The sequence below is a fragment of the Vigna umbellata genome, chromosome 1, assembly GCF_029865625.1.
Source record: "Vigna umbellata cultivar VRB3 chromosome 1, Vumbellata_1.0, whole genome shotgun sequence".
NCBI classification, from domain to species: Eukaryota; Viridiplantae; Streptophyta; class Magnoliopsida; order Fabales; family Fabaceae; genus Vigna; species Vigna umbellata.
The window spans coordinates 106,761,736-106,776,281 of NC_142165.1; the positions used below are offsets into that span (position 1 = coordinate 106,761,736).

A 14,546-nucleotide genomic window follows, 5' to 3' on the forward strand; every position below is an offset into this window, starting at 1 on the left:
ATAGTAATGGTGAGTTCTTTTTCTTAAGGTTCATAACTGTGATCTTAGGGGTTAAAATAAACACTTAAATACTATTATGATTTATATTTTCATCTAGTTTATTTAATATGATTTCTTTTAAGATTCACGTTTCAGTTTTTTTTAATTTTTGTTAGTTTGCCAGTGACCTAACAAAGTCAATGTCAAGTATAAGTATCAATGTTAATATTATGTGTCAATGTCATATATTCAATTTGGCCTTTATATTTAATATTTTGATTCAACTTTTTCTTTATATTTGTTATTTTGATTCAATTCACAGTTCAATTTTTTTTAAATTGTTCATTTTCAAATTGAAACCAAATTAAATCTTACATAAATGTTATACTTATATTTTTATTAAAACTCACATTTTATTAAATATTTCTATAATTATTTTTAAACGAACTCTAATTATTAAAATATAACTATTAAGTTATGTTTGATTGTTGCTACATGTAAAAAAAATAAGGTTAGAGTTGGTTTTAATAAAAATATCAGTATAACATTCATATAAAAACTAAATTTGGTCTCAATTTAGAGAGAGAAACAAAATTACTCCATTTTTTTTAAAATAACTAAATTAAATAAAAATAACAACTATAAAGATTAAATTGAATCAAAATAACAAATATATAGACTATATTAATATAAACCAATGACATGTGACAGTACCATGTGACACTAATATTGTCACTTGTGATAATGCTAATTTGAAACATAAAGAATTATTTTTTAAATTAAGAAAAAATAAAAAAATCAACAAGTGAAATGCGACAAATAACCAAATTCATCAAAATTAACGAAACTTAAGGTCTTATTGAAATTATAAAAAAAAACTACATTGAATAAACTTGATGAAAATTGAGGCCAAAGTCATAAGCATAAAATAAATTGTGTTGATGACGAGGAAAATGAAGTAATATGAGGTTGAAATGGGAAAAATTTTACTCAATTAACACTCTTTAAAAATGTATATGTAAATATAGCATATTGTGTTCAATAATTACAAAAATTAAAGTAACGAGACATCTCACCAATTTACATAAGAAATTGACATCACTTTCAACTCAAAACTTTAAAGAGAAATGGTATCATGATACACTTTTACATTCATTTGACACGGAGTATAAGGGTAAAAGTGTAAAAATTTGTATTTTTTCAAGAAAGAAAAAAGTAAAAAGTAAGTAAGGGTAATGTCAAATGAATGTAAAAAATTTAGGTGTGTCAAAGAATCATTTTTCAACTTTAAAGCAAGAGTATCCATACATTCACATGTCAACGTGTCAAATACATTCATTTCATATAGTATCATGTCATTAATTTATAAAATAACCCAATGTGATTGATTGAATAAAACTATTATTGGGACCCACAATGTGTCATTTGAGTGTCAAAATGAACATCCGTATCAAAGTATTATTATTCTTAAAGTAATAAATTTAGGTTTGTCAAAGAATCATTTTTCAATTTATAAGTTCTGTATTTTATATATTTTTCAACTTTCTCGTTAACGTGGAACTTAAACTTAGACTTACACTTACCTTCTCTAATGGCTATGATTTGGGATCTAAATAAAAGGTGATGTTGAAGGTGGAATGAAGTTAAGGTTGAAATGAGTACATTTTTCCTCAACTAACACTTTTGGAAAAGTTTTGGAAGAGTGTTTATAAACGTAGCGTACTCTGATGAACAATTACAAGGATAATATGGTTTTCAATTTATCATACCAAGCTAGAATTTGATCATTGGGGAGTTAAATTCTAGCCTCAATTATTCCCAATCAACCAAGTTCAATTTTCAAGGAATCAAAATTTAGTTGTTTTTTTTAAATACTATTAGTGTATAACTGCATACCAGAGTCTGTTATGTTAGTTTCTATAGTCAGTGTTTCTAATGTCTATATAAGGCTGTTTTGATTCACGTAATAATACATGTAGAGTTATCTTCTCTCCTCACTCTTTTACTATCACAACATGGTATCAAGAGCTGCATAATTTTTTTTTTCTCTCAACCATGACTTTCGCTTTTGAAATCACATCCACATCCATTCCTTCTTTTACTCCACATTCTTTCACCACACCTGTGAGCGTTCAACTTGATGACCATAATTTTTTAGCATGGCAACAATCAGAGGCCTTCACTTCATTTTCTTGATGGCAAAAACTCACAGTGTACTTCGCTAGCCAATCCAGAGCACATGTAAAAAAATTGAAAGTGCAACTCAAAGCTTCCAAAAAGGATCGCTCGATATCTGCGTACATTCTTGACATCAGAAGAAAATCACATCGAAGCCATTCTTGATGGCTTGCTAGACGAATACGATGGATTCGTTACTTCCATTCTTTTCTGAACAGAACCCTACTCGGTAGAAGAGATTGAAGCTTTGCTTTTTGCGCATGAGGAACGCTTAGAGAAGCACAAACAAACCTCTGATAATATCTTTTAGGTTAATGCTATCACCATATCTTCCTGGAATTTATCCACTCGTTAGCAAGACTCAAGATCGTGGTCGTGGTTGTTCGCCTTCTAACTCTATTCATGGTGGATGTATCTACAAGAACAATTTTTCAAAACCATCTTCCTCACACCACAACAACGCCAACACGCGAGTTCAATGTCAAATTTGCACCAAGTTTGGACACATAACTACTTCTTGCTGGCATCGGTTCAATCAAGATTTTCAGTCCTTTGTTCAAATACATAATTCCCAGGTTACACCTTCCAATAGCGATATCAGTTTTGATCAATTTTCTTCTATATCATCTATGACTGAATCTTTGCGGTACCCTGTCAGTGGGGCTTCACATCACATAACAAGTGATCCTTCCAATTTTTCTTCAAAATCCACTTACACTGGTTCTGAACATGTTAAACTTGGAAATGGACCAGGTTTGACTATTGCTCATATATTAGTTCTGCTAATCTTTCATAGTATGATTCTCATTTTATTTTACACAATCTTTTACACTTTGATTGTGTAACACACGTGAATTTTTACACTTTGATAAGTTTCTGTCAAAATATGGCATCACACAGACACAGTTGAAATTGGCTTAAGTTTTCTAGCTCACGCATCTATGCCTAGGATTTTGCTTTCAAAGTTGCTGACATTTAGCCATTAGAGTAATAATAATAATATCATGACACATTCTTACGTTAATTTAATACATATTACAAGGATAAAGTGGTGTAAACTTTTGTATTATTTTAAGAAAGAAAAAAGTAAAAACTAAGCAAGGATAATATCAAATGTAAGAAGAAATTTAGGTATATCAAAAAATAATTCCTCTAATTATTAACAACTTTCCTACACTACACTTACGTTACACTGTAAAACTCCTTATATGAAGTTCTCTGTAATTATCCCTCCAAATATCTCTATAAACATACTATAAAACTAAATTTATAATATGTTTTTATTTTTGCTCTTATTTGTAGTCGCACTAAAGAGATTGTTTTCTTATTACATCATAAATATATATGAATTTTTATTAAAAAAATTCATAGATAATACTTAATTTTTTTTGAAATATTTCTGGTCGAAAATATACATATATCTTTCTAAAATTTTCTTTAGTAATGATAGCTACAAAATTTCTTGTGCTTGCAGAAAAAACTCTTGTAAATAATTATCATATGATAACTATAGCTAACTTGAGTTGGAATAAAATATAAGATGAAAGAAGGGAAACCATGATGCAAGGGTTAATATGCTGACTCGTAGAATTAGTGTGAAAAATTCTTAAACTATATGCTAAGTAATTACTTCTAATAGGTTTCTGCTTTACCTTCAGCAGGTCGTGCTTTCTTTTTGTTTTGTACAGTTCAGAACTGTACCTGACTAGTTTTGTTCCCTCTTTCCTTATTCATTGGTTTTTCCACTTCCTTTCTGTTACCACACTTCTCAAGTTATCTAGGATTCTAATAAGTTTTGATTAATCTATGTATATATAGTAGCAGTAGCCTCGCTAGTTTTCGAAACTATTATTGCTTTCGGGATTGTTAAGATATCGATGCATGCAGCATTCTTGCATTGTCTTCAGAGGTAGACAAAGCCAGAAACAGAGATACAGATTGGGAAGAAACATATTCAGATAACTGATATACAGGTCTATGTTTTTCTTTTTGTTTCTTTTTCTAATTTTCTTGACAAGTTTTTCCCAATATTTTTTTGTAATTAATTTAGTACTAATTCTCCAGCAATGGATAACTGGAACTGAAAAAAAAATGTATAGCAGAATTGTTGAAGCTAAGAAAAAAATATTTGGGGCTGGGGTTTGCTGATTTAATTTTCAGAGTTTATTTTCTGTTCATGTGGTTTGATTGATATTTATGTCATTCATTATAATTTTAAGGACACAGATTATTTATGCTAAATACAGATTATGGGATGAGGTTAGCATAGACAGAAGTGAAGACTTAACTTAGAAATGGCCAAACTATAGTTCAACTATTTGGGTGAAGATAAATTGGATTTCTGAAAATATAATTTGAAAATAAACTAAATTTAAATTCATATTTTTTTTTAAAGATATTAGTTTAAAATTTCATAAACCAAAATCTAAATAGTTAGATTGAATTTCAAATTCATAATTTTCAAAAGAAAATAATTTGTATATTTATATTTGGGTTTGGTATGAATCATAATTTATTAAAAAAGGAATATAATTTATTAAAAAATAAAAAAATAAAAAAAAAATATAAAAATATTAAACATTTATTATATATATTATATATATATTATATATATATATATATATATATATATGGTAAACCATATTTATATGTTTTTAATTCATATCTATTTAATGTTTATTATTTTTTTGTAAATATAGTATAATATTTTTTAAAAAAATATCCCATCATTTTGAATAGAGTTACAAATCTGTTAGATTTTTTTATGTTATATAACCTATTGAATGTGTAATATTCTAAATATTTATTAATCTTTAATTTTGAATTATTTTGAATCTCTATTAGTTTAATAAAAATATCATTTTTAAAAACCCAAACCCATCTGTGAACAAGAAAATTATGTGTTTAGAATATATAGATTTAACTTGCAATTGAATAATGGAATTTTCCCCCTCCCTGATCTCTCATGGCTCTTATCTTTTGCTTGTATTTTAGTTTTGCAAACTTAATGAACATTACTTCCTTCTTCTTTTCCTTGAAATTTGGATACGATGATCCTCATGTATATTGGAGAGAAGCATTTGCATTTGCGTCTTCATTTTCATGCTTATTTCTTAATAAAACGTGCAAATGCAAGTGCAGTCTATTTTGCCTGCATGTATGATTTTAATATGATGGAGAAAAAGAAAAGTAGAATTATTGTATGAATAACAAAATCTCATTTTTACTCCCACAGTGGATTTGATAAAGAGAAAAAACACTTTTCTACTATCTTTTAATGGAAACAATCACTGACAAATCCAGGGATCAGTCAAGAAACATGGATCATAACCCTGTTTCAGCTAAGACACAAGCAGATAAAGATCTTGTATCATCGATCAAAGAGAAGCTTGAAGCGGTTTCATCTTTGAACTCCATCTTCAGAGTCCCATTGAAACTCCTAGAAGTAAATGAGAATATGTACATCCCTGGCACAGTTTCTATTGGTCCTCTCCATCATGGCAAGGATGGTCTAAAGTACATGGAAGATCGCAAGTGGCATTACCTGCTCACACTGCTGAGTCGACAACCAAACCAGTTAGAGTCAAGTTTGCACGAATGTGTGAATGCACTGAGCGATTTAGAGAAGCCAGCACGAAATTTTTATGTAGAAGAACTGAACCTCAGAAGCAACCAGTTCATCGAGATGATGCTAGTTGATGGGTGTTTCATCATTGAGCTTCTCTTGAAATATGCTCTAAAGGGTATAAGACGTGGTGGTGACCCCATATTTGTCACGCCAGGGTTGCTCAATAAGGTTAGATGTGACCTTATATTGTTAGAAAACCAAATACCATTTCTCATTCTTCAAAGGTTGTTTCATATTGTACTCGTTCAAGTACAACATGACCAGACCCTGACCCTCTCTGAGCTTACCTTTCGTTTCTTCAGAAAACAGTTGCCGGGGGATGGAGAATTTGTGAATGAGAAGTTTAGCCANCTCCCTCTCCCCCCCCAACACACAACCATACATTTCATGGCCATACGAGGAAATAATATAATAGGTAACGTCCATTACAGAAATAAGTACAAGAAAATCCAGACATGGTAAAAAGAATCTTACCGCATGTGGATTGCTGTTTACAATATCCACAGCTTTCTCATTACTCAAGTGCTCCCATAAACCATCTGATGCAAATATAAGGAAGGAATCATTTGGTTGCAGAGGATGAGAAAGAATAGTGGGATTAGCACTCAGGATAGGCATGTGCATCGGTTCAGGAAGTCTGAATTTTGCATTAAGTGGTTCCCGGTTAAATTGTTGATGTTTCAAATATACGTCACCTATAGATCTAGAAACCTGCACCAAATACAATCAATGAAGTATATATGTGATATTGCCAAGTTTTGATGTGAACCTTGGGATTACTTGTGAACTATTAACAATTATGTGTGTATGTATATACACTGACACATATACACATATATATTTATATATGACTTCAACAATAAAAATACCGCAGAGGTTAAACTGTACTTTTTTAAACACTAATGCAATGTAGAAAATAGAATATTGAATATCATAAGCCAAATATAAAATGTTTGCTTCCATTTATACGATTTGGTTTTAACCACACAAATCAAGGACTGAATCATTAAACACATGGATTACCTTCGTAGTTTAATACACATGCAAACACACAGGCACCGCAACAATGCCTTAACAAGATAGCAAATTAAAACTATAAGGACAAGCATTAGGGATTTGTTAATACACTTAAAAATAGGGTATATTTTTAAGTACTGATAACTTCACAAGGGAATAGGGGACAACTACAATTTAATTGAAATATTCGATGTCTTTTTTTTAAGGAACTCTGGTGAAAAACAATGCAGAAAATGAATACAGATAGTATGAGGTTAAGGAATAAGAAGCTTCTTAAAAATATGAACCAGGTTGGTAATTCATATTGCAACACAAGACACAGTAGAAAAATATACAAGAAACAGTAAAAGAACAACTATGATCTATGACCTTGGCTTTAGGTGTTTTGGGTCAGGTGACATGTAAGGACTCAGAAATCATAGCCCATATGTAGCATTCAATTTTAACAAACAAAAGAAATGGCCTTTCAGGACACCGTTTGAGTAGCCTCCAAGACCTTTCTGTATAGCACTTTAAAGAATGGAAAACAATAAAGAAAATAATGAATGAATGGATAAATGTTTGACCGAGAGGACACAAGTTAAAAATTACCTGAATAATGCCTTTTACTCTCCACACTCCATGTTTGAGGACCACAATTTGAGGATCATGAGGGTGTAATTCTTTAAGTTCCTGTCTAACAGCCTCAAGATTTGCATTGTGTTCTGTAGACAGCTGAATTGCAGCCATACCTCCAGTGTTGCCAACTTTCTTACCCAATACAACACGGGAATCTCCAACGTTTGCCACAAAGAGTGTCTGTTGAAATATCACTCCAACTAGACAACAGGTACCAGCACTCGCAATTTGAGGTCGAGCATTCCAGGAACCTGACACGAGGGCTGTGTATCCATCTTCCGTCTGGCGAAATGCTCTTTCAATTGTTTCCGCTGTAACAAGCCCGCGTGACTCAGCCGACGTTGCTGCACGGACAAGAAATCTGAGACAGCTAGCATAAGAACTGTTTCTTTAACAACAGAACAAGACATGGAAGAACCAATACCCAACACTCATACCCCATGAAGGAACCAAAATTTAAGGCATCATGCTCCACCAAAACCATGGGCCTTCAACACAAAAGTCGAGACTCCAAAACACTTTAATAACTATTTACAGCACCATGTGCCACGGAACAGCGAATCCGTTTCCATTGGAGGAAATCCAAAAAAAAGCTACAAACAATTCACCTATTAAATCGATTCACGATAAAAAGCGAAAACAAACATTATCTACCCATTGTCCTGAATGTTCAACTGTACTTGATTCCTGGAAATCTCAGACTCAATAGACCAACGAGAAAAAAGAGAGAGTATAAAAGCACATCCAAAAAAGGTTCATGGGAAAAGCAAACTGATGAAAACCACTGGTAACAGTTACTGCCACTGCCACTCGTGATTCATGAAGAGACGATCAGACTAAAAACGTGGCCGCATTAAATCCACACAGCAACAACCGTGAAAGTGAATATATAAATAAACAATTAAAAAAAGAAGCAAACGAAACTGTCTATAAAGTGAGGGTTCCGAATGAAGAACCTTGAAAATGGCGAAACAAGTGATCGCAAACATATCTGGAGGCGTCGGGTCCTCCGTGACCATCGTATATGCCGACGAATGTGCCGAGAGGACCGGACTCGATCTGGCTCTGGTCTTCAAGAACCTGGTTGGCCTGAACTACGGCCATGGAGAAATCGCCGGAGGCATATTTTCCGACGTCGCGGAACCAGAGCAAACCTTCTCTGCCTTCTCTCCCGGCGAAGTTGCTCCCGATAACTCCGATGGAATCGTATCGATCAGCATCGCGCCCGAACGGCTTCCAACACAGCGAGAACAGATTCATCAATGCCAGGATCATACCACATCGCTCGGTAACCCTAACCCTAAGGCCTCCAACGCCGGAACCGCCAACCTCGCTCCGATCCTCCGAATCTGAGTGGGGAAGTAACGGTTAAACGCGGTGCTTAAGAAGGGAAAAAGGAAAATGGGGAAAAAAAAGACGGGGTGGTGAGGCGCAGGGTAAGGAGGGGGCGTACGTTAGCCTTGGGTGGTGGCGGGGTGTGTTCGGTTGTAGAGGAACATCAACGGGCTCATTCTCTTGTGGGAGAGATGGTGTGGGGAAGACTCTGTTTGCTGATGTTATTTTCAATGCCTTTCCTTTTTTTCCTTTTTCATAAAACCAAATTCCATACTTTAGTTGGGTTGGGACAAACACCTTTACTTTACTTTCGTGTCTTCTCCACAATTTTCCTTCTCATTTTTTTTATTTTCTATTTTTTTTAATTTTATTTTTATCTCAAACAGTGTTTAAAGTTCATACAAGTCCTTTTCAATGAAAGATATACTATTTACAAACTCCATTTGCAATTTAATTATCACTTTTCAATTAAAATCAAATGAAAATATATATTACTTTTCGGGCTGTAAAAGTTTTGGATTTGTTTTTTAGTTATTGCTCTTTCGTCCTTGTACTTATACTTTTGGCATTTCAATTCGTTTGACTTTTATTTTTGCCTAGAGGCACGACCTGCCAACTGTTGCTGAATGTGAACATCCCCGTCCATTTTGTTGAATTCAGGAAAATACAATTGTTTAATTTAAGAGATATCAATAATACATTTTTATTATTAATTTAATTTCATTATAAATTATAAAATTGTTTACTTTTTAATTTGACGAGTCTCACCTGTGACTTTTCTTAAATCTTTTAACAAAATTTTAGCCCAGCAAATAAAGAACTTTACTAAAAATGTATCAAAAATTGCTATTTTTACTTTTACCGTTAAAGTTTATACGACTATAATTAATTTAGTTCACGTCCATTAATCTTTATGTCTTGCATTAAGACGCGAATACGCATACATGAAAGAGATGCAATAAAATTTGAAAAAGAAAAGAATAAAAACTTTAAAAACACAAAAAAAAATCTTAACTGTTATATTTTTTAAATAATGATAAAGAGATATAGGAAAAATGTTTTTAAACTTTATTTTTTACATTAAATTATTTTACAATATTACATGTATTTGCAGTTGCGAATCTTAAACAAATATTTTAAGAATATCAAAATATTTATATATATATATATATATATATATATATAATTTTAAACATCAAATATATAAAATATATTAAAAATATATTATTTTCTTTTTAAAAATAATTTAAATTATATATTAATTTATATAAATATCAAATAACAAATGGATAGCGATTTGTAATGGAATAAAGTTTTAATCGAGGCAAGCAGTAACAATTTAAATCTTTCTTAACATTTAATCATATCTCATTAATCATTTCTTAAATATATGAATTTATAATCACTTTTTTTATCACGTTAAAAATACCATTATTCGTTTCTTTACACTTTTAATTTTTTTTTCCTTTTTAATATGAACCATTTCCCTTAGCATTTTTCAATTTTTTATTTTCTACTTCTTAATCCAACCAAATAGAACACATTAAAGAATAAACTAATGAGAGTAAATGCAGTGAATGAAAGAAACACCTTTATTTAATAGATGGTGTGGCGGTAATAATAATATGCTGTTTGTTGGAATGTCTTTTAATGGTAAATATATTTATTATAATATCCCAACTAACATATCATATCAATAACAATAAATTTCAAGATACAAGAGGTGATAAAAGTTAATACAAAAATAAGCATTGTATTATATATATATATATATATATATATATATATATATATATATATATATATATATATATATATATATATATATATATATATATATAGATAGATAGATAGATAGATAATTCATTACTAAAATAATTTAATATTTTAATAAGAAAATATTCAAATTTTACATAAAAATTTACATTTAATTTTAGCTATGTCCTTCCTATGAATTCACTTATAATTTGTATTTTTGATTTTTTTGGCTTAATTCATAAATAAAAAATTAATTATTTAGATTGTTTTTATAAAAATCTTCATTTCTCTTTATTAATGCTGGATTCAACTATAAAAAATATATTAGGTGATCACACTAGTACAAAAATCGCGTACAACGTCGAATTTGCGAACAACGTCATATTAGAAGACGTTAAATTGACGTCGAATTTAAAAATTTCGACGTTAAGTTAATGTCAAATTTTGTCAATATACGTCGAATTTTGTTAATATACGACGTTAGTACAAGAACAAACAACAATAACGAACAAGTTTATAAAGCAAGAACTATGAATATGGTATCAAGAACAAACAACAATATCCAACAACAAACAAGTTCAACCAAATAATAACAAACAAGTTCAACCAAACAATAACAAACAAGTTACCAAACAATAACAAACAAGTTCAACCAAACTATAACAAACAAGTTCAACAAATAAGTTCTTCAAAACAAAAACAAGTTCAACAAATAAGTTATTCAAAACAAAAACAAAAACTAACCTTTAAAAGGTGGGTTCGTTGGAATAAAGTGTTTTCACCGATGACAAAGAAAACAGAATGCGCCTGTGAAGGACAAAAGCGCGAAAATTATCAGTCAAAACAAACGAAAATCATACATAAAATGCATTTGAATCAAATGAATGAAAGATTACATGTGATAGTCGTCAAACTTCGTTCGAAAAAAGTTTGAGAAGAGAAAATGGTCTCGCGTGCTACGATAAAGTGAATGAATTTTTAATCTCTCACTTAATTTTTTATTGAATTCACTAACCTTTTTGACGTCTAACGTTAGGGCCTTCGACGTTTTATATCATTTTACATCGAATTACAATTTTAAACAACGTTTAATAATTGCATTTATTTACAAAAATGTCATCGATCATTGAAGTTGGTTATTCAGTGGTTGAACGTTAAACGCATGACGTTATACGCTGTTTTTGTACTAGTGTGAGAGTTGATGAATGTTCTTTAAAAAGTGATTTTTAAAGTTTAAGTCAATCTCGCAAAACTGGTTTGTAAGATAATTTGACCTTATTTATAGTTGATGTAGACTTCCAACAATTGAAAAACATTGACTAATAATTTTGGAATACTCAAAAGTTGTATATTTAGTCACTATTATTAAACAACAAAAATAAACACATAATTTAATAGAACTATAAATATAAAAAAATCATACACGTCTAAAAAATTATCCTTCATTTTTTCAAAATTTTTAATTCATCATTAGTTAAATCAAAACTAAAATTTTCAATTATGTCTTCTTACATATTTCTCACGAGGAGATTGTTTTTTATATTAATTTAATTTTAAAGAAACTCTTCTAATTTTATCAATTTGACTCATTAGACATTTCATGTTTAAATAAGTTTTCATGAATCACATTACAAAGAATTACTATGAAATTTATCACTTGTAATTTGTTGAATTGTAAGAGCTCCTCTAATTGAATAATAAAATTCTTAACCTCGTGTTTCGAAATAGGTAAAGATTTTGATTTTGTTCTCTTTTCATCTTTATATGTATTTTTCCTTTTATCATTTTTAGAAAAATAATTTATTATTTTATTTTTCATCAATAAATGTGTTTAACGAAAGTTCATGTGTAATTTCTTTTTAAACTTTTTAGAGTTTGGCTTTGTCTTGTATAAAGTAAATTAACTATTAAAATACTAATTAAATAATTCTGTTGTCATTAATTTATGAGTTTATTCAATGTATTTTTTTATATGATTTTTAGGATAACTATTATGAAGATTACCTATCTTTGTATAGAGAGAATAGATTATTGGAGAGAAAATCGAATTCTCGTAAATTTAATATAAAAGAAATTCAATATTCAGTGATTTAGTTTATAACAGTGTTAGGTACAATAGAAACCTGATTAACTAACAATCAACTACTAATTAGTAATTAGTATCTATATTTATGACTGACTAACTGTTGGATTTTATAAGTGTAACGTTGTCTATCACCTTAGTTTAAGTTGATGTCATGTGCATCCGCATTTATGCATGAAAAAAAACATACTTTAAGAAATAAAATATGAATAACTTTATAAAGATAAAATTTGATGAACTATAAGTGATTATTGACTTGGTTAAGAAATAAAAGATAATATGGTTATGTATTTTATTTTATTAAATACAATTATTTTAATAGAAAGTAAAATTGTGTAATTAAAAGTTGTACTAACAATTGTAAAAAATGTTGTATTCCTTATACAATATAATGATATAATTGTGTATTTAGAATTTTTCCTTGTTTTGTTTTAATCATTAAGTCTGTTTATTCAAAGAAAAAAAAGTTTTCATTTAATTGGGACAAAAATAAGAAGTTATGGTTTCTCGTAGTAGTATAAGGCAGTGGACATATCATGATATATATATATATATATATATATATATATATATATATATATATATATATATATATATATATATATATATATATATATATATATATATATATATATATATATATATATATAAAAAGGACAAAGACGCACTTGCCTTTGTCGCTCTATCTACAACATAAGTTTGATGCCAACACTTAAACAAGGATTAGATGTAAATTGACTTGTAGTTATCATTATGTTTAGTGAACTGTTTAAGATGAAATGAAATTTACATCAAATTTTTGTCTTTTATTTGAACATGTAGCACGAATTCCACATGGGATTTCGCTTTCTTTCTCTTCTCATACTACTTGTTTTTATTTATGAATGACTATTATATATATATATATTATTTTTAGGATTAATATGTTTTTAATGGGATTTTATCTATGGGAATGGATGTTATATTTTTATAATTAAAAAATTGATCTCAATTGTTTCTAATTAATATTGATAATCTTTTTATAGATAATTAATATAATTAAAAAAAATAAATATTATATATCTATATATATATATATATATATATAGTTTGTTAACTTATGTGCCAAATTTTAGTTGATAAACATATCTTATTATAAAATAAAGACATACTTTAAAAACAAAGGTATTTTAGTATTTTTTATTTTTATTTAAAATAAAAAATAAAATAAAAATTAAAAATTATTCAAAAATATCGTTAATCTTAAAAATTAAAATTAATAATATATGAGTGTATTTTTGTCAATTAAAATTTGATACAAGCAAACCATATATATATATATATATATATTATGTGATATTATGATATACTAAACATCCTAAATTGTTTGAGTTAACTTATTACGAGAATTATTTTCTTTATTTCAGAGTTTGCAAATTCACTTCACTACTTTATAAACTTTTTATACTACATTATTTTAAAAAATTTCTGCATCAATTAATGAACTAAAATATAGGTAACTAATGTATGAATGATGCGTGTGAGTTTCAAATTTGGATAATAAAAATGTAGAGAGTTTTTAAATTGGTTGTAAAGCATAACTAAATGTAAAACGTATTTTTCAGTATCATATTTTTGAAAATTTTCATGAATAAAAATTAAACTTTTTATATTTTCAAGCAATCACGGATTTTGAGATTATTAATACCGAAGGATCCAAAATGCTATTATAAAAATTTATGTATTTAATCATTATTACTAAAATAATAAAAAGAACACATAATTTAGTACCACTGTGACTATAAAAAAACCACTCTTGTTTTGATAATTTTGATTTCAAAATATGATTTTTATATTGTAAATGTATGGATAGGAAAAGTTAAAAAGGTAAGATAAATTAAGTAATCAATAAAATAAAAAATGAGAAAAAAAATTATGAACACATTTATGTTTATTTTCTTTTAAAAACAT

At 28.8% G+C, this 14,546-nt stretch overlaps 1 protein-coding gene and 1 pseudogene across 2 annotated transcripts; one reads left to right on the forward strand and one right to left on the reverse strand.

Annotated features, from left to right (window-relative positions):
- Positions 1 to 4,015: 4,015 nt before the first annotated feature.
- Positions 4,016 to 6,142, forward strand: LOC148207055 (UPF0481 protein At3g47200-like; the record flags this gene model as incomplete). The annotated part of the gene is made up of 2 exons (XM_088109434.1): positions 4,016 to 4,130; positions 5,393 to 6,142. A coding segment is annotated over exon 2 (708 nt), but the record flags the coding sequence as incomplete, so codon positions are not given.
- Positions 6,143 to 6,148: 6 nt separating this feature from the next.
- Positions 6,149 to 9,077, reverse strand: LOC148207056 (putative protein phosphatase 2C 42 pseudogene; annotated as a pseudogene). The gene is made up of 4 exons (XR_015784959.1): positions 8,874 to 9,077; positions 8,377 to 8,769; positions 7,394 to 7,764; positions 6,149 to 6,496 (listed from the first exon to the last, which is right to left on the reverse strand). The product of XR_015784959.1 is annotated as a putative protein phosphatase 2C 42 pseudogene (transcript).
- Positions 9,078 to 14,546: the final 5,469 nt, after the last annotated feature.